This window comes from Triturus cristatus, chromosome 11, assembly GCF_964204655.1.
Source record: "Triturus cristatus chromosome 11, aTriCri1.1, whole genome shotgun sequence".
NCBI classification, from domain to species: domain Eukaryota; kingdom Metazoa; phylum Chordata; class Amphibia; order Caudata; family Salamandridae; genus Triturus; species Triturus cristatus.
Window position 1 is genome coordinate 1,087,394,265 of NC_140594.1, and position 22,019 is coordinate 1,087,416,283.

General features: G+C 42.3%; 1 protein-coding gene across 1 annotated transcript in view; it reads left to right on the forward strand.

Annotated features, from left to right (window-relative positions):
• SLC2A2 (solute carrier family 2 member 2) overlaps nucleotides 1-22,019 on the forward strand; it is a 175,315-nt gene that overhangs the window by 116,669 nt on the left and 36,627 nt on the right. Inside the window, exon 8 of the mRNA XM_085635463.1 lies at nucleotides 6,445-6,549. Coding sequence (XP_085491589.1) covers nucleotides 6,445-6,549 — 105 coding nt within the window. The remainder of the gene's footprint in view (nucleotides 1-6,444; nucleotides 6,550-22,019) is intronic.

The window sequence follows — 22,019 nt, forward strand, 5'->3', positions numbered from 1 at the left end:
TTGGCCCACAAAGCCTTCCAGAAAAAAGGCCCAGCTGTTATCCAATCCCTGATCACCTCTTACCAACCTAGGAGAAACCTCCGCTCAACGACCGCCTTCCTCTCCCTACCCCCCAAAATAATGAGAGCTAGATGTGGCGGACGGTCTTTTGCCTACAACGCTGCTACTCTCTGGAACACTCTTCCACTTCATCTTCGAAAGGAGCCCAATCTGTTGGCTTTCCGAAGGCTTCTAAAAACATGGCTTTTTAGGAACAGTATTTAACTCTTACCTGCTCGACCATCGGCTGTGCTGACTGTAGCGCTGGGAGGCCTCAGTGTAGCCATCGTGCTTTATAAATATCATTTCATTCATTCAATTCTATACCAGTTTCTGCCATTTTATAAATTGGCCTTCTAGTTTTACTCTACCTTTTTCTTTCCTTAGTGGTATTTATTCATATTTATTTTTTCCAGGTGAAAAAATGAAGTTAATGCTCTTATAGTTCCACATTTATTTAACTAAAAAATATTCACTTTCATGGTGATGTTTTTATAGCTTTAGTGCACTATTTCGGTACATGTAATAAAACATCACACTCTCAAATATCATGTTTGCAGTGCTAGCACATGTACGCATCTTCAGTATTTTAAACCTCATAAGGAAATTTTTATAACTCCCTATGAATTCAGTATGTACATCTACAAGAAGTTAATGAGTTTGAAGTATGGAGAGACACCCAAAAGAAGATTTCCTTTGTGTGTTGTACTTTTTTTTTTTTTAAAACAAATACTGTATTTGAGTGTAAACATTTATAAGAATGAAAACGCTGATTTTTAATTTTTTTGTGCAACTCAGTGTAACAACAAAATTTGAAGTGCTCTGTTGTTCAAGGGGGAAAACTAACTGAAAAGCTATATCTATTCAAAGGTCTGCTGTTGCTGTCATCCCCTGCACAGGCACTCCTAAAGGCTCCTTTTCCCGACACACAGCCTTGTGCTGTCTAGCATAGGATTTGTCCTGGAAGCATAACCTTCCCATACTAATTCTTATGTCTCTAGACAAGCATAGAAGGATACCTCTGATGTGGATTCTTCTAGTGGATTTGTAAACAGCATCACACATGCTCTGTGTGTTTTTGTTTTTAGAAATAAAAACATTTCTAGTTGTTGTTTTAAGCTCAAAGCCTGGTCAGGCTACCTTAGCAGATCCGAAGACTATGGGGCAAGTGTGCCTGCGTTGGCGCTAGGCAGCTAAATGTAATGTAATGTAATGGTATATTTATATAGCGCAACTTTCACTCCGAGGAGCGTCTTGGCGCTGAAACCAGAGATGGAAGCACAGGAGCCTGGTTGACTTCTAATGATAGAAACAGGAGATCAAATCAGAGTTTTGCAGAGAGTATCCGGTGCACTGAAAATCCTGGGTTTTAGGGCCTTCCCTAAACAGTGACTCTGTTGCAATCTGGCGAAGTTGTGGAGGAAGTTTGTTCCATGCCTTTGAGCCTATAACTGTGAGCGATTTTCCTCCTTTCAAAACCAATCTGAAAGCTGGTATTTTAAACAGATTGGCATTTGCTGATCTTAAACTTCGGGAGGGAACATAGCGTTTGAAACCTGTTCGAAGATATTGGGGGCCCGAGGAATGAAAGGCCCTAAAAGTAATGATGAGGACTTTGAGCAGGACGCGTTTGTGAATTGGCAGCCAATGTAGTATATCTAGCACCGCTGATGCCGACAACTTCCTGGGCCACTTCAGTACCAGCTGTGCTGCCGCATGCTGGACCATTTGTAGCTTGTGCAGGACTGATCTATTAGTTCCTGCATAGAGGCTATTACAATAATCTAGCCTCGATGTAATGAGGGCAACGTCAAACGGTTTGCCTTGCTGAGATGGGAATCAGATCGAAGAATTTCTTTAGGCTCTTTATGATGTGAAAGCAGGTACCGGCAACTGACAAAGATTGCTATTTAAATGATAGGGTGGTATCAAATTGTATTCCTAGATTCCTAACCACGTTTACTGTGTTTGGAGGGGGGGGGGGTGGTATTCGCTGGCCACCACAGTTTAGGCAAGAAGAAGGTTTGTTGGCCTAAAGGTAAAATTTCAGTTGTTTCGGAATTACACCTCAGGTGGTTATTATTCATCCAACTGAAAGTTGCTGTAAGGCATTTGCGGACATTTTCTTCCGCCTGGGTGTTGTTATTATCCAATACCAAAATTAGCTGCGTATCGTCCGCATATGAGATGGTGTCTATGTTAAAGGACGATATTAGCTTGATCAATGGGGCCATACAGGCATTAAAAAGGATCGGGCTGAGACTTGAGCTCTGGGGTACCCCTGAAAGAAGTGCTAAATGTAGCCCAGCACAGGGGGAAACGCAGGACTGCACCATATTCTAGTAAATATGGTGCAGCCCTGCGTTTTTAAAGTGACGAAGTGCGTCATTAGCCTTCTCAGCTTAACGACATGCGCCACCACTTTATTGTAAATATACCTCTAGGTGTTTGCACTGTAACACCCGTAAGGCTCCCTTGATGCAAAGTGACTCCAAGGTGAGCAAAGTGTTTTTTGCGCCTTTTCAGGACAAATATCTTTTTTGTACTTGAAGGTAAATGCCAGTGCATCACGTTGCACTCCTGTGTGTCACTTTGCATTATAGCAAAGTGCTAATGAATCTTGCTGTTCCGTGTGCACTTATAAAGGATATTCTTGCTCAAGGAATAGAATGTAATGTGTCATTTAGAGCTTGGCGGAGTGGAAGTACCTGCATACATTTCTGGTGCTTCCATCATGGCCAAACTCTCTGTCCTCTCACTCCTTTTTTTTAGAGTCAAGGGAAGCACTGGGTTTCCTATGGCACAGCCTGATCTGGTCTCATCATTGGTAAATTTGGCTTCACGGTCCATTTGCCACTGAGCCGTCAGGTCATGGTGAAAAGTGTTCCACCCCGTTGATGATCTGGTGACCATCAATAAATTGTTCATTGACCCCAATGCACAGAATGAAGACTCTCCACGTCCTCTTGTTTTTCAAGGAAAAATTCGTTCTTTGGGAGTTTATTCCTGAAAAAAAAAACTGTACTCAGAGGGTGCTTCAAATATGGCACTCATTCACCAACTTTCACTGTCTTTAATGGAAGTGCTGCAGCAGCGGTGCCACTGTACACAGTGAGATACCCACCTCCCTGGCAGAGATTTCTAAACAAGTCAGTCAGTCCTTCACCAGGGGAGTGGAGGCTGTAACCGCCGCTGCAGACAAGGCAGGCCGTCAGGTTCCGACCCTACTCTAAGTCAGACCTATACTCTCCATTTGAGCATAGAATTCATAAACATATGGTGGTCATGGAATTGACGTTTTTTATTTTCATTATTTTGCATCCTCATGCTAACAATTATCCATGAGACAAAACATTGGTATGTAGATAGTGCCACAGTATTTGGTGATGAAGGAAGAGGTCACCATACCCATGGTCTTTTGAGGTAATTTAGGTGGGGTCTGAGGTTGCATTCAAAATCAACGCCAAAGGGGATGAGCCTAAATTAACAAAGGGGGGAAAAAACAGCTCTAACTTTCACCTTTGTGCCCCACCCAGACAGTCGACAATGAAGCTTAGCGCCGATCACCTGCGCAGTGTGACACCTGGTGGGGGCAGATACCCCATAGAGAGATAGCAGCCCAAGTCCAGAGGCAAATAATTTCTCTCCAGAGGGACTATGGGACACCCCCGTCACAATAGCCACTACCACACCACCTGTATCTCCATTTTATCGATATGATGAATAGATACTATGATTCAAGCTTCCCTCATTTGGAAAGGCCAGCTCAAATATTGAGTACAAGGAGATCAGTTTCCTGCTGTGAAGCATTAAAATAGCGTACTGTGTTTAGGGCACATTTGTCTTCACAGCCCACAATATACTTGATTTGGAGGAGGAGGGGCTTTGCCATCACACTGTGTCACACTTTTAAAAATGCTTAAGATCTCCCACAGTGCAGGACGCTGTTCTCTGGTTGGGGCACACTATACTCCATTGCCCACAATACACTTGCTCTGGAGGAGAAGAGGCTTTGCCGTCATGCTGCATTGCACTGTTAAAAGCGCTAAACATGTCCTGTGCAGCAGGATGCTGTTCTCTGTGTAGGGCTCGTTGGACTCCCTAGCCTACAATACACTTGCCCTGGAGGAGGACGGACTTTGCCATCATGTAGCGTTGCACTTTTAAAATTGATTGAGATCTCCTGCGGAGTGGTTTGCACCTTGGCGCATGCCCTGGCAAAGACTAGGTCAAAAGCGGGTCCTTGTGTGTTTGTCCAAGCCAGGAGAAGCCTGGCCTGGACCACCCATCTTGGCTTGGTCGTTTGTCCATCATCTCCTTGAGTTTGCTTTGTTTGCCCTAAGTTGACAGGGTATGCCCAGACGTGGGTCCCTTGCTCACTTTGCCACTGGATTAAAGCTAGCCTGGCTGATGAGGGGTGTTACCCCGAAACCGGTCTCAGGTTGCTTTTTCCAGTTCAGGGAAGACCTGGATTGGCAGTTCGGGCTGGACTGTTCCCATGAGGCACAGGGTCAAGACTGATTTGCATATAGCTGGGTCTTAACTGAGGTGGCGAAGTGAGCTAAAGAATGATGATGGATTCAACCCAGATCTGTGACTGGGGGTGAGTGTCTGAAAAGTTTCAGCACTCCGTCTATCATCTCCTTGTGTTTGCTTTGCACCTCGGTCTCTTTTATACATCATGAAGAGTTAGGAGTTGGTTTTCTTATTGACATCCTAAAAAGGCATCTCTTACTGCAGTGGGTCTCAGTTTGGATTAAGCTTAAAGCCGAGTTACATCTATTGGTAATAAGCGATTGTCTTGCTTTGGACGCATCAAATTGGATTCAGTGGTTATCTTTTATCAATAGATCTTTCACAGAATTCGGGTGACCAGATATTTGTGATAATACTGACAAGATTGTGAAGGCAGACCTGGTTTGGACAAAGAACATTTTTGGGGATTTTTCTAGGTCTAGGATCTAGGTTGGAGTTGGCCAAACCATCTGTTAGATTTCAAGTCATATTGATAACTTTGCTCACTCTTGAACCTTATTTAAAACTAGGACTGTCTCTTCACCATCGGTTTTGTTGAATAGATTTAGACTCAATATGATTCTTTATTTGTTGGTGGTCTGAAAAGGTTGGTTTAAGGATTGTTCCACAGAACCTTGTAATTGTGATCTGGTCTCGAAGCAGTACACTTTGAACTTTATAATGTTTTGTTCTCCTTATAAGAACATAAGCAAAAGATATCAATCCATTGTTGAAAAAGAAGCACTTAACTCAGGTTAAATCCACTCTGTTGCATTTACTTTTGCTTTTAGATCAGAGTACCTGTGTTTATCTGACTGTTTTGTTTTTGGCTAGCACTGTTAAAGGGAGGAACTTGAAAATCTGGTATTGTGAATTGTATATTTTTCAAATGTTTTCAGGTTTCATGAATGTTGGATATATTTATGTGACTGCTGTATTTATGTAATGGTTTATGAAAATGATTGACTCTGTTTTTTGTTGTTAAGAAATGACATTGTCCTTTATGGAGTTACCAAAAACAAAGAATGATAAGTTGACTAACCAAAGGCAGACATTCAAGAACAGTGGATCATGTAGTTCAGTCTTTCTGAGTCTTGAGGGGGATGCATTGGTTCTGGCAACAATAAGGAGATAAAAGTTTGGAAGATGGGGAACATTGGCAATATGACCATTTGGTTGGTGAGTGCCTGCAAAGGGATATAATATTCAGTAACTGGAATTTAATAGCCACAGTTAATTACATAATGAAGGGTCCTAGCTCCACAGACGAGTTAAAAATTGTACAGCTATGTTATTAGTTGTTAGACAGGATGAACAGGTGTGAGCAGGGAGCCATCAAATGTATTATTGCTGTTAAACAGTCAGTGGGTTTGATACAGAGGACAAGCACTAAGGTGAGACCTTAACAGTTTTTTTGCTGTATTTATGCTCAAACCATACAAGAAGGTAAAAAGCTTATGTTGTGTAGCTGGTTGCTGTAGATTGTGAAATGAAGAGGACAAGTTTTGGGGTACCCTAACTGGTAGGAAAAAGATGAAGAGAGCTACAAGTGCCAAGAAAGTGAGAAAAAGCATGTAGGGAGGTAAGATAGCATATAGCTAGGAAAGGTACAGCATATATTGGACTAGCCCACTGTGTCAAATGAATTTAAACTAACATCATAATGGAAAGAGTAAATAAAGGTGGTCTTATCATGGACTTTAGATTTAATCTAAAAGAACATGTTAGGCAGGAGGGTCGGTGTTTTATAGCGCAAATATATTCTTAAGCATTAAATGGTGTAAAAGTCTTTATTCTAAATTATAAATCTAAACTGTATTAAACAACAATAGGAAGAACTGTCATATTGGTACATAATTTCTTGTGTTAATGATTCTATTTATTTTACAGATCTTTTACTATTCCACAAGTATTTTCCAAAAAGCTGGAATAGATCAAGCTGTTTACGCAACAATTGGAGTTGGGGTTGTCAACACAATTGCCACAGTAGTATCAGTAAGTAAACATTCTTTACTTTAACAGCAATTCATTTTCTTGTACTGTTGACTTTCTTCGGCTATGTAAGATAAAAAATGATGGCGAGACAATTGGCTAAATCTCATAGAGGTGTGCACTCTGAATATCGAAAAAGGAATATCGATGGGGCACAATATTGAGGACAAAAGATAAAAAATCAAATATCAGGTACGTAAGTTTAGATATCAACAGATATGCAAATGTAGATTTTCTATACCTATTTCAACATATATGTACCTTGGCAATATATATCTTTAATGTATGTAGATATGGAGTTAGGAATAGTAAATCTATACTTCCCTATATGCACTTACCTTTCGATATTTTGTCCCTCAAATATTCTGTTCTCAATATTCTTGTACCACTTAATCAGGGGAGTGGGCATATTTTGTATTTTTTTTTGCAGAGTTTTATATAGCGCAAACTTGACCCAAATCCAATCAGGTATCAGAGCGCTTTACATAGCACCAGTTATGTTACATGAGGACACATTCATTTTTGTTAGGCACGGGGAGATTAAGTGATTTGCCCAGAATCACAGGATGTTCAGCGTCATTACCGAGACTCAAACCCAGTTCCCCAGGTCCGAGGTCAAGCGCCCTAGCCGTTAGGCCAACTCCTTTCCCCAAATATTCAATAGTAAAACCTTATTAGCAGCTAAGAATATCCCAGAAATGGAATTTAAAATGCAAATATACAAATATAAGTTTTTAGTACCACATGATAAGGACCTCCATGATTACTCAAAGCTTCGAACAAAGTGCAAAATATATTGGCCTCATTTATACTGACGTATATTATACCTTTGATCGCAGAACATGGACAATCTGGACTACTAAATGGCGCTCTCTCCACTCCCAGATCTCTGTAAGGTATTACGGGGCATATTATCAAGAAACGGCGTTAAAGTTATCGCGGCTTTAGCGGCAGAAAACTGCAGCTAAAGCGGCGATAATGGGCTCGATAATATGCCTTTGAGAATTCCCATAGAAGCCCATGTTCTGGAGTCAACATGGGCTTCTATGGGAATTCTCTGCGGTATATTATCAAGCCAATTATCGCCGCTTTAGCGGCAGTTTTCTGTTGCTAAAGCGGTGATAATTTTAATGCAGTGCTTGATAATATGCCCCTACATTTGTAAAGATACACTGAGGTTCCATGGAAACACCCTCACCTCTCTAAGAAGGGCATGAGGTGCTGATCGCATGAATGCATTGTGAGCTGCCTCCCTGATTGACTTTCCATGCTCACTTAAATTACCCATTGTGGGAATGAGAGCAAATGTAACCTTATCGAAAGGAGAAATTGCAGATCTTACTGGTCCCTTGAAATCTGATGAGGCTTTACCCTTAGCATCAAAACATGCGATAAACTTGAAGAATGGAGAACCTAGACGGGAACCTCCACATGGGCTAAGGTAAGTGGAAACAAACACAAAGCCACTTAAAGCATCCCATAGTTTCTCTCAAAAGCTGATGTCACTAGGGCTGCTACAATGTTAAAAGCCTCAAAGGGTGAAGACAATCCTTTGTTGATAAAAGAACCTGGCTTGTGGCAAGTAAGGGAGATATCACCTTTCAATGAAAAATCCTGCCCTCCTCTGTTCATCCAATAAAGAGGTGTTCAATTAAATGTTAACAAATATGGCAGTAAAACTGAATTTAGTGCACAGAAATGACAGTAAAATCAGTGTTCTACTTTCAAAGTGTAACACCGCTATGCAGGATTGTCCCAAGGATAACCACAAGTTGGTCAACTGACTCCACAAAGGCCAAGTTTGAAACACATCTTTAGCTTTCTAGATGTTATTAAGTCACTGGAAATAGACATGGTCATCTGGTTTGTCCAATCTGAAAACCCTTACCAAACTGAGTGTATGGAAATGGGAACCACTTCTGCGCAAACATGAGAATTTCACTACAGAACGTGAGGTATCTTCTCGGATGTTCTACCAATTTTCATAATAAGTTTTCATTGCACTTTTATCCGTAATTGGAAAGGTGTATTGCATCAACCATAGCAGCCCCAAGGTTATTGAAGGTGCCAAGTGACTCAAGTGTTCAAAGAAGCTAATCTTGACCCTATGGTTGTCCATAACTATTAACCAATTACAGGTCTTGCAGGATGGACCAGTTAACTGATATTCTTGAAGATGTTGGGGATAAGCTGAATCCTGATACATCTCCGTGTATATAATTAAAGATGGGTAAAGGTGAATGAATTGGCTGTTTAACCTAGAGGGGTTCTGAGTAACATCAAAAAGTCAACGAGAGTGAAACTCTGGTTGTCTATGATGTCACTCAAAACACGTAAGTGGAAAACTTCCTTGTTATGCACATTTTACCCATATATAATCCTATGTGATATATGGCCCATTCAATACATCTACTCCTACTTTCAAATGCTATACATAACATGGCCTCTCCTCCCAGTTCCACATGTTAAACAAACCTAGGGTAGAGGTAAGGTAATTTCTTTATTGCATGATTAATTAAAACCTTTGCAAACAGTTAAAACATATGTTTAAAAAACAGAACGACGTCATTAGTAATGCTAGAATTAGTTAAATACTTTTAGAAAGTACAGTAATTCCATAAAATTTCAAGGGAAATAAAAACTGGTGTGCAATACAACCAATAAGGAGCATAAGATGGCGTAAAAATAAGACATTTTTCAGAATGTTAATTCCTGAGGACTCCTTTGTAATCCCAGTTCCTTTAAAATTAGTGTTAAGAATTTTGATCTTGATAGCATTTAAGCCTGTAGCGGGCAACAGTGAGTTTGTTGTTGACAGTAGCAGTCTGTAATTCATCATGTCATTTGCTCGCCCAGTTCGTTGCGCCCCTTGCCAAGTAATTCCCGTATATGTGATCGGCATATTCCCTGGCCCATGTTGTTGAGCCTGGGATGACACAAAACAAAAAACAAAACAAAACAAAACAAAAAATATATATGTCGCCATTGCTGGCCCATAGCCAAAAGTGGCAGCATGAGAGCGCGAAGGAACCGTAGTGATAAACGGAATTACCAGGAACTATCTCTTATGAACAGTGTATACATTTCCCCAGCACACGCAATTCTATAATTTCTGCTGTTTTACACATATAAAAGTAAGCACATCAAGTCAGGAAATCAGTTTCTTCTTATTTCTCATCCGAGTTGTTTCATGAGTGTGATCTTTCCAAGCCAAAGCCAACACGTGTTTCGTCGCCTCAGTATCTTATGAACAGTGTTGTTGTAAATGCCTCAGAGGCCGGTGGGCCTGGACTGATGACCAGTTTGTTAGAGTACTTCCAAGGATAACTTTACTTTTGCTGCACTCATAAACCGAACAAGGCTATAGGCCAACCGGACGTTGCTGCCCTTGAAGCAAGCCTTTACCGCTTGCCTGCACGATCGTACCTGGCTTTCGATTAGGAGCGGCTTTAATAGCTGTCTTCGTTCCGCTCCCAAGCCCTTGCAAATGCATAGTAGATGTAAAACGTCCTTGTTGGTGTCTCCGCATAATCTGCAATGGTTTGAAGTGTCTGTGCGTTCCCATGGTGGTAGGTAGAATTCCCAACCTCAGAAGCAAGAATCTTTCTTTTTTGATTCTCGGGAAACCTGTTCCTAGATATGGTTGGGGCTTTGCCCTCGCGTAGCTCTGAATTACTAACCAACCATGGGCCCTCCTACTAAGAGCCGCTTTGTCTTCTTCGTGGGATGCAATCTTTACTGATTTATTTACCAGGGCCTTAAAACTTTTTAGGGATGTGCTAGTTTCCCATAGGTCCTGTAAAGCAAGCAGCCTAATTGCTGATTGAAGGTAACTCATGGCTGGGCTGTCTTTTTTCCTTGTGATTTCCTTCCACAAGTGTGAGTTCAATGTACCTGGCTCGGCTCCCTTTATTTTGTACCATCATTTGGCATAGGCACCCTTCCGTGAAATTTGCTGCTTTTGGAGCCCAAACTCAAGCCTTATTTGAGCTGGTGAGGTAAACTGCGGGAGATTGAATATTATTCTCACGGCCTTGGCGACTGCATTGTCCAAGGTAACCTCGTCTCTCCCTCTCATTGGTTCACTACCATAAGTGATCGGAGGTAAAAGTCTTGCTCGGAGCACTTCTAATAGATGAAGAAGACTGGAGCCGGTTATTTTTTGCTTGATATTTTTTAGTGCAACTGCCAATGCGGTCCCTCTACCTTTGATGGTTGCTTTCTGTTTAATGAATGAGCCGTTCCTATCAAATATTACTCCCAAATACTTGTATTCCTCAGCCGTCTCCAGCAGCTTGCCCCCCATCGTCCATCTGGGAGGGTGTTTGTTGTTCCATTGGTTTAGTACCATAACTTTGGATTTTTCAAGGTTTATACTTAACCCGTTTTTGTCTGCAAAGTTGCTTGTGGTGTTTATCAAATGCTGCAAGCCGACTGGAGTGCGGCTGATAAGTATCAGGTCGTCGGCATACAGGAGGTTTGAAAGGGTTACGCCCCCCCAGATTTGGGGCATGATGGTTACAATTGTCCAGTTCGTTGGTGAGGTCGGACACAAAGAGGTTGAACAGGGTCGGGCCAGGACAAACCTAGGGGCTTATTTACAAGCCCCTTGCACAGCCGCTGCATCATTTTCAATATGAGAAAAGGTGACGTGCCGGTGATGCAAGGGGCTTAAAAAGAGGCACACTGGTCTCTTGCCTTACCGCCGCTTTCCTCTTAAAGGAGCAGTACTTCTCTGAGAGCATCTTAAAGGGATCTGTCAGAGCAACATGGGACTCTTTATGATGTAGCAAGAGTCAAAAACTTTGTGTCCCACTGTTGCTATGACTTTGCATTGAATAACCAGACTTAGAATTCAAGATAATAGCTTCCATTGCAAGCCATACATAACTTTGTATTGTTCTCAATAAAGACGACTCTGTTAGGGATCAAAGATATGCCCCTTTATTGCAGTAGCACACATTGACACATGTTTTGAACTGATAATATGCTGATAGACACATGCTTTGGTGACTGCAAAGTTGTTAACATTAATTAAGGAGCCCACAATTTAAGAATAACCTCTAAATAAATCTATGTTGTCAGAGGTTGATTTCCTGCTTTACGAAACCTTGAAGAAGCTCATCAGTGAAGCTCCATCACAGTGAAACATGTGTCGGCTGCCTATATATTATTCATTATTCTGAGGTAAAAAGATATATCCTCAATATCTAACACAGTTATCTTTTTGAGAACAATGCATTGAGGGGTGTGCTGCATTCTCCTTGCCCTTAACATTCTATTCGTTCATACGCAGATAAATCCAAAAAGTCACACCCAATACATTGATTTATAAGCAGTAATTGGAGAGCAGTGCAAGCCAATCAGGTCAGCACTTTACCTGCTCTAACAGGATATTCTGGAAGATGGAAAAAAGTCTTGAGCTCTCCTAGCTCATACTTTTGACTATTGATATTGGAATGTATTTCCCTATCATATTCTCATCTGTCCTGATTACATGAAATTCAGGAAACTGCTTAAAACAGTCTTAGTTTAAAACTCTGTGCTAGGTTTTGCCTGAGATTCCTCTTCGGAGAGGATTTGCATGCTATAGCAAGCTGCATTAACATAACATAGCAAGACACTGTAGAGATATGGGTCTTAGTGCAAGAGGATATTTTGGTCTGGTGCTTATGTTATTCCATATGTCTGTGGCATTTAACAATATGAGCCACTCTCTTGGGGTGCATCATCTGATATGAGTATCCAGAGGTCAGAGGGTGCCCCTGCAATGATTTCATTAGCATCAATCTTTACAACATAAGAAAATTCTGCTAACTATGGTGGGAATCTATTTTTAAGGAACTGTGAATGTGCATTGGTAAAAATAAGCATTTTGTTCGTTTAAATATTTGAAACAATTTAGAAGAAGCAATTGTACTGTGTGAGGAAAAAGACCTGAACATATTCAGCAAAATCCACAGAATCAAGAACAACAAATGCAAACAAGCAAGCACGGTTTCCTAATCCTTCATTTGGAAGGAACCAACAGAGCAACGTCAAAGTCAAGCACATCTAGGTATTTTAATTGTCTCTCTACTGCAAGAGTAACACAGACCAGCATGAGCAATACTAGTTCCAAGAATAGATCCTTTGAGAAACTTTATTCAGTGCTGCTTATCAGCTATAATTGCTTCCCAAGAAGTAGAAAATGAACTCTTTCAGTGACACAATACAAAAGACTAATATAACACTCTATTATGCATCCCCAAGTTTCACTGTGGCATAACTGCACTATAGCAATGAATGCCAAAATCCAATAGCTTTTTATTCATAAAACGCTTTATAACGTATTTAAAAATATGAGATGCAGTTCCCCTCAGCAAATCTGGAACAGGAAGCGTGTTCCTACCAAATGCCAGTAATGGTCCTCAGTAGTAGGAAAAGAAATGCCATAGTTCTTGTTTCCCATGTTTTTGATTCCCACTCGCTTGAGAAGAGGTGTATCGGTAGCCCCCACAGCCCCCACAGCCCCCGCGGTGCCGTGGGGCCCCCAAGCTCAGAGGCTGTGCACAGGTGGCGGGCCCCTGACCTACGAGCTCCTGGATGGGTCCGGGAGGAGGGCAGCACCATGTACATTGCGGGGGGGGGGGCTCTCAGGTTTTGTTATGCCATTCGAGCCGCATGCGTAGTCAGTAAAGTTGGGGAGTTGTGTCTTGACCCGGGCCCGTATTATGTATCACAGGCACTGTATCAGTTTGTGCTGCAATGTACCCTTACCTAGGTGCACCTGGCATGGACCAGGGCAGTGTGAAAAGGCTCACCCCTTCAGTGCACTACTACACCTGCCTGCATAGGGTGCCTGGTGGACCCCTTTGACCGCTTCCCCCCACCTCTCCCTAGCCACTTCCTTAGGGGCTCAGCAAGTGTCACCTCTATGTGACAGATAATGTCCATAAACACAGTTGTGCTCTGACCCTAGCTTCCCTCTTATTCCTAAGGCAATAAGATATCTCCATGTACTTACTAACCACTCTATGCAGGCTCAGTCACACAGTCCACACTCAGCCCAAGAAAATGTAACAATCTTGGACATCCTTCATGACAGAGGTGCCTTGGATAGGCTTCCTCCTGGGCTTACTAACAGTAGCTTATAGAAGAATTAGCCTGTTGCATCCACTACAAAATCCTTTTTCTAATCAAAGGGAAGAGAACTCTACAACGGAAAGACTTTTATTATGTTGCCATTGGCTTCAGAGCACACAGAATTCAGAAGAAAAGAGTGGAAGCAGCAGCACACCTCTTCTGGAAGAGGCTGGTTTTAAATGGCCCCTTAAGCTTTATGCTAGATATCTATTTTCACAGACTTACAGACAGAAAGTTCTTTATGAGAAGGCCTGCTATGGAGAATGTTCTCCTCTCTGTCAAGATATTAGTGATCTTGGGGATGGCCAGCAACAACTGACTCTGTGATGATCAAGTCTAGAATTCCTAAGCTGTGATAGGATGTTGTAGATCAGATCCTAGGACTCATGCTGAATGTAATTAGGTTGAAATTGGCATATCAAGAATATTAAATAATGATATCTAGGAGAACTTCCTACCATAATGTCCTGTATCATGTATTATTATTAACATTGAGGTGTCTTATCTATGTGTCAGCAAGGACAGACTAAGGAGCCTCCCCCACCACCCACCATCCTTTGTTTAATGCTAATCATGCTCAAAAACATCATATCGAAAAAGCATTGGTAGTGCATCGGTTTTGCCTATGTAATGAACAAAGAGCTGTTTTCATCAATCATTGTCCAGGAGAAGGAAAGAGCTCCCTGGCAGATAGGATGTGGGTAGGATGTAGAGCAGGGGCCAGAGCTGCTGACTTGAGAGCTGGGGATACAGGTTTGAGTCTTAGCAGTGCCATGCAACAGGAAATAGAGGAGGCGGGGATGTGAGTCCCTTTTAAGTTTATATAAAAAAAAATAGCTTTCTAGTGCTGTGCAGGCGAAACCTAGACCTTAGAAAGGACTGCAGATGGAGGACGTGCTGGTTGATGGTGGCTGGAAAGAAAGTGATGATGACTAAAAAGGCAAGAAAATCGTTGTAAGGTGTAAGATTACAGTTGTGCTCAATTAACCCATCAAATGTATCTCTTATTCAATGTGCCCTGAATCTTTCCTGCTTGTTTTTTAGTCACTCAACTCTACGAAAATATGTGTGGGCTTGTGTGCGACAAAGCGTTGGAGTAAAAGGTGATAATAAGCAAGCAACAGACAAATAGGTAATTTACCATTAAATCAACCAGAAGCTGAGGATCTGGTGAACAATCTTTAACCTGATTGTTTGTAGGGGAATACACTGCTTCCTCTTGTGGCAAAGACTTGTATTGGCTCAAAAGCTCTCTTGTTGGCCAAGAGTCTTAACTTGATCCATAGCAGAATTGAAGCAGTCCACACTTTCTCGGCTACTAAAACAAGCTCTGGCAATACCTGTGTGTCTGGCGTTCTCTGCCATCCTTTTAGCTTTGTCAATGTATGTTTTGTTTTGTAATAGGTTCCGTAACCTGTTGTTGTTGGTTGAGTTGCCCGGCATTTGCCATTTTTAAAATAAAAGCATAGCATTATTTTGGTCTCAAAAAGCACACATTGCCACAGTAGTGCCTGGCATTTAAAGAACTACTTTTCAAGCGGATGGGAAACAGCAGAATGGCATTGCTCACAGTGAAGTTAGCCTGCGGCTGAAATGGCTGAAGAGAGTGGACCCATTGCCCCATGTTGTCCGCTGTACTGGGCGAGCTTCCTTGAATCTAAGGCTTAAAACAACAACAGCATTACTACAGGTCTTCCAAATCCTTCAAAGGTATGGGACATGAGGTGGAGGAGTGGTGGAGTACCATGTTGTTCTTGAAGATGAGGATATCTCGATGGCATAACTATCTTTATTGGATAAAGTATGGTCTTTGCTATACACAATAATGTTGTTGAGTGTAATGACGTAGACTGATGGAGTTATTTTGAGCTTGTTCTATTGGACAGCTTGTGGCGTACAACAATTTAGACCACTGCCTTCTGGGGCATTATCTGTTTTCAGTTGCCCGAATACAATGGATGGCACAGCTAGGATTTCCAAACCATTGCTCATAAAAATAAGACAATCCTGTAGACCATGGAGATAAGCTTTGATTAAGGCACAGAATGTCAAGTGTGGATTAGTAAAAAAGTAACTCATTGTTCCATTTAACAATTTAGAAAAAAGAAAATGGTAAGATATTAAATAAAACAGAAAGGCCTGAACATACCCAGCAAACACCAGGGCCTCAAGAAAAGCAAAACCATTTAAAATGTTCATGCAAGCACAGCTGGGTAACCTTTCATTAAAGGCCCAAGTAGTGCAGAGACAGGGGTAAGCACCTTGACATTTTTCGATTGTCACCCTACTGCACAATAACACAGAGCAGCATGAACAATGAAGGGTAAAACATAAGAAAATCTTAGAACATGTATCATTCTTTTCAGCTTATGAGCCTCAATGCTTTCCCTGGGGATGCAAATGCACTTTCTGTGAAACAATTGTTAGGATTAATATAAAGCCATATTATAAGCATTCTAAAGTCTTTCTGACGTTTAGTTGTACTATAAAAAGACAAAGATCAAATTGACTTTTTGTTCATGAAGTAATTGCTTTATACTTTCTAGAACAATACCGGATGCTGTTCTCTAAAATGTCAGGAAGGAGGTAGATACTTAAAGGCCAGTAACTCTTCTCAGTAGTGGAAAAAGTATTGGTGTTGCCATCAGTCACTGGTACGGCAGCGGGTTGACATACTGATCTGGGGTCGTAGTACAGACACTGGCCCGAGGGCGCGACGGGCATGGGAACTCGTTTCTGGCTACCCCATTGCACTGTACGATTACAGATGGGGCCAATGACGCTTGTGCAAACCCTTTTGGAAAACAGATAGGACCAGAGCACATACAGAGCTGGTGATCTGTTAATAGTACACTTTCTCATATGCATGGGGTTTGGAAACCCTTTAGCTCTGTGTCCCTGCCATAATATGGACGGGTACCTGAGCTAAGTGGTCATCAAGAGAACCACTCACACCACAGAAAAGGTGACACACAGTGAGTGAGACCTTGAGGATAGCCCTCTGGAGCGAGGGAAAGAAGCAGAACTGACCTGTCACTCACCATCTCTCCGCCTGAAGGGGGACCTCTGTCCAATTTGAAGGTGTGCCGCGGCACAAACTAGGACAGTGCACGCCATGAGTAATATGGCCCCTGGTGTGAAACAATGTATGTGATGTCACATGGATCGCCTTCACATATATATCATCATATAATAACTTACAGTCTCCATGTGGGTATCAGGGGTTCAAGAAACCCATCATAAAGACCTCTTTTTAAATAATGCCTCTCCCTCTGAGGCGTGTATGCCGTACCGTGTGGTGCATTTACAATACATGATAATTATGCCCATAACCACATATATACAGTAGAGTCTGGTCACATGCAACAACATTCTGACCAAAGCAGCTTCCTTAACGTCATAGGTTAATGAGATATCTTGGTACAAACCCAAGCCTCTCCCTATAGGCACAATCATTGTGGTCTCAAACAAAGGTGATAACCTCATACTTCCTTCCACACAGTGATCCATTTCCTAGGCTGCCTCCTGAGCTTGCCCAAAGGCTTGCAGAAACCTCACACCTGTGGCAAACATACCATGAATACTATGTTCCAATTGTAGTTAGTAGATGCTGGCAGTATAATGAGCTAAGCATAGCAGTAGAGTGGCCCTGCCTCATTGAGGCTCCCACACTAACCCTCAATGGCAGGTGGACATGGCATGCTGTGGCTTCTACCGCATGAGTGGAAATGCATAGTAGAAGCATATGCACTATTTTACAATTAGCTGGTCTTCTTGTCTAACAAACTGCTAATTAAATGTGGCAGCAGAACTGAGCATCTTTAGTGTATTCAGTGGATTATATCCACAACCCTGTAGCTAATATTCTATTAGGAGCTTGTGTGGGGGATTCGGACATGTGCCAGCGTGTACCTGGCCTAAACTGGTTTGGTGCCCGCTTCACTTCTCCTGGGAGTGTGCTCAGTGTCCATGGTGGCCAGTGTGGCCATACTCTTTTGTGAGACCTCAAATCATCTGTTGTGTCCTACACAGAAAGATACATTGCCAACAGGAAATAAAAAAGCCATAGAAATGGTCCCATGTTAGTTCAAGGGCTGCTTTCAAAATCTTAGGAGGAGAGATGCAAAGAACAAAGTTTATATAGCGTGGAAGAGAGACACGTAACAGGAAGAAATACTATAGAGGTATGACAACAGTTCAGAGATTTGAGAATATTAGCGAACGTGAGCACAGCTCTGCAGAAGAATGTAGAATAGGTGGTCATGATAGAAAGCAGGCAATGGGAGACTGAGGAGTAAACTGCTATCAGCAGAATAACAAATATGGCATAAAGCTAAAGAACTTTTGGTGGCAAAGTAAGACCAGAAAATAAATAAAGATTTTGACTAAACATGGAGGAGGAGGCAGGAGGCTGGAGCTGGAGACAATTAGGCCACTATTGAATAAAGATTGGTACCAAGCCCCCGTCCAGTAATTTATTTGCAGCATAGCAGCAACCACCATTGATTAAGGTTTGACCTCAGCTGGACGAACCGAGTGAATATCATCAGTGTCCATGTGTTCCATGTAAATGAACTCCACCCTTTGTCACTACAGCAGAGTGATGCCATTTGGCATCACACTGCTGGTAGTGAAGGGTGGTACCACCTTAAATAAGATCAGCCACTTCCTAGATTTTGTTGGCAATGGGGAGTTCATTGAAAGGTCATCTTGAAAAGCATTGGAGTCTTGGGAGAAGTGCCTGAGATTGTACTACTGATTATCGATCCGCAGAATATTGTTGTTCAAGAATATCGAGAACAACATTTCGAGGTACAACATATCAAAAGGTAAGTGCATATCAAGAAGTATCTGTTTACAAATCCTAAGTTCACAGCTACGAACTTTGAAGATATATGTACCATGTAGGTACATATATGTGCTGTTATGTATAGAAAATATAAATATAAAAATGGGACGCAATATCGAGGACAACATATTGAAAAAAGGTAAGTAAGCCTTGATTTTCTATACTTAACTCCACCTATATATACCTATCCAGTACATATATCTTCAAGGTATGTAGATGTGGAGTTAGGTATAGTAAATATATACTTTCTTATATGCACACATTTTTTTACATCTTTCCCTCAATATTCTTGTGCCATGATATTCTGGAGGTCAATATTCAGTAGTACAAACAGCAAAGTATTTTAGGAGGTAGTGCATGATGTTTAGTTTTCCACTCACCTAAACACATCCAGAATGGCTTGTCAGCACAAGAACTAACTGCCTGTTATCGCTGCAAATTCAAGGTCCAGGGCTGTTTAAATGATGACTTTGCACAATAACAAGATAAAGTCTGTCACTGATTACCAACTACTTTAAAGCAAATGCACTGAAAAGGAGCTAAAAACAGGTTACATGCAAAAGAGGACTGGGAGCTAAAAGCATACGTGGCTAATGTTTCAATACATGCCTAATATCGTTCCTAGCAATTACATCCAAGACGCCATACGACGGTATAAAACTTTAGTTACCTCAAATTTATTTAAAAGAAAAAATATCCAAACTATTAATTTTATGTCACAGTTTTCCAAATCCAGGGGCGTATTTATCATAAAGTAATGCAGCACTGTGCAGTAAATCACCTTGCTGGGTTGCAGGGAAAGGGCAGGAGTGTGTCGTATTTATCACAATACAGTGCATTCCTGCCTTTTCATGTATGTTTGCACCTTCCTGCACAAAAACAATCCCCTGAGGCATTTTCCTCTATCTATGTGTGCAGCAGAATGAAGCACACATGGAATGAGGAAGCAATGAGGAGAAATAAAGATATTTCTCCTTGTTATGCCTCCCCTGGGAAGGCCTAACATTTTGGCACATTTCCAGGTCTACCAGTAATGGTAAATCTTGGAATGTATCCTACTGACTCAACATAATCTTGTATGCAGACGACTCTTTTGCTCACAGAGGACCCCTTCAACACCAAAACCAACTTCTACAATGCCATGATCAATGTAGCCAAATGGATGAGAGACAACTGCCTCCAACTCAACTCTGACAAAACTGAAGTACTGATCTAAACGAAGAACACGTCCACATGGGACCATAGCTGGTGGCTTTCAGAAATCAAACCCACACCTACACCCACACTGACCGACCATGCACACATCCTCGGCATCATGTGACCATGAAATGACAAGTCAATGCAATCGCCTTTTCCTGATTTCACACACTGCATTCTCTGCAGAATCTTCAGATGTATTCCACCCAACACCAGAAAAAACGTCACTCAGGCCCTAATCACCAGCCACCTTGACTACGGTAACACTCTCTATGCCGGCATCCCCACCCAGCTCTTCAGACAACTCCAGACCATACAGAACGTCGCAGGACTCATCCTGGACCTCCCCAAAAGAACCCACATCACCCCCACCTGAGAGACCAACATTGGCTCCCCATTCAGAAGAGATGACGGTTCAAGATCCTCACACACTCGTACAAAGCCCTCCATGACCTAGGACCTGCCTACACCAACGCTCTAGACACCTGTACTCCTCCTCACTCACCCTTGCACACCCCCTGCATTCGTGGTAGCAGTGGCCACTCCTTCTCCCACATCACGGCCAAGACCCGGAACAACCTTCTTCTCCATCTCCGTACAGTCCCCTTGCTGGCAGACTTCAGAAAGAGACTCAAGACTTGGTTCTTCGATGGAGACAAAGTGCCCAGATACACCTAGGGGTGACAGTGTTCACTTTCCAAATGCAGTTTGATTGATTGATTGTTGTATGGGTGTTCAACAATCAATCAATCAAACAGCATGGAATTTGGGCAGAGTAACTCAACACAACAATTTGTGCTGCATTGTGTTACTCTGGATTTATCAAGCCACTAAGGACCACACAAAATGGCCTTACGTGGCATGATAAATCACATGGAGGTGCGTCGAGTATGTACCACATTGTGTCGTGCAAAAGCGACACAACCCTTATAAATATAGCCTTTATTAACTGAAAAGAAATACATAAAGAAACTCGTGAAATACTCGATTAATTCAGACTCTGGCACAGGAAACAGTAGAATTTCTCAGCAGCAGCAATTTGTTTTGATATTAAGTTTGGTTACATTTGTAGCAATGTTAAACATGGACTTCAAAATCTTAAGTAAAGCACTGGCAACTAGGCTCCTACTGCACATGCAGCGATTGGTCCATACAGATCAAAGCGGCTTTATCTCTGCATGTTCCACATCCAATAACCTTAGGAGACTATATAGTGTTCTGCTCCATAAAGACCTGGGGAATTACCCTGACACAGTGGTAGTGACAGTGGACCTGGAAAAGGCCTTTGATTCCCTCCGCTGGGATTTTTTATTAGCAGTAATGGGGAAGATGCAGATGGGAATCAGGTGGCTAAATTGGGTCTGCCTCTTATATGAAAATCCTAGAGCTAGAGTGCGTGCTGCCCGGTGTCAGCCTCTTATTCCATCAATAGAGGAACCAGTGAGGGATGTCCCCTATCACCCTTACTTTTTGATTTATCAATGGAACAACTAGCGGAACGACTTAGCCAGGAAGGTGAGGGGCTGGGGATGGTTCTTGATGGGACCTGCCATATAGTATCACTATATGCGGACGACGTACTAATGTATCTCAGAGATGGGCTCCGCGAGATCCAGCGGGTACTATGCATCCTGGAGTAATTTCAGAGCTTTCAGGATTACGTATTAATAAGAGGAAGAGCTACTTGTTCCAACTGCGTCCTGCCCCTGATAGGCCGCTGACCCTCCCGCTGGAATGGGAATGGGCATCTACTCCCTTTAAGTACCTAGGGATTCAGATTTATCATACTCAGGTGGACCTTTTCGAGGGCAACCTGGGTAGTGCCTTGAGAGCCCTGTGGGCGAACGTGGCCTTTTGGTGCACGCTCAAACTACCAGTTATGGAGGCATTGTCCAAAATGGTGGTGCTACTACGACTCCTATACTACTTTGTCAATCTACCGGTGGCAATACCAAAGAGTTGGTTCAAGACCTTGGATGCAATATTGAGGGACCTGGTGTAGGACGACGGACGCAATAGACTATCTCTGCAGACCTTGCGACTTCCGCACATGGGAGGTGGTTTGGGAGCCCCCGACTTCAAGGTCTACTACCTGGCGGCACAGTTCCAGTGGCTGGCTAGGTGGCTTGATGGAAGAGGATCAGTTACATTGTCACTGTCAGCTAGCTCCGCTCAAACGGGCTTGCTTCCCAGGATGCTTAACCGTCGCCAGAGAATCCAACATATGGGGACGTTACTTTCAGTGGCGATGAAGTGCTGGGTTAGATGTACGGTACGATCCAAAGACGCACCGCTCTATGCA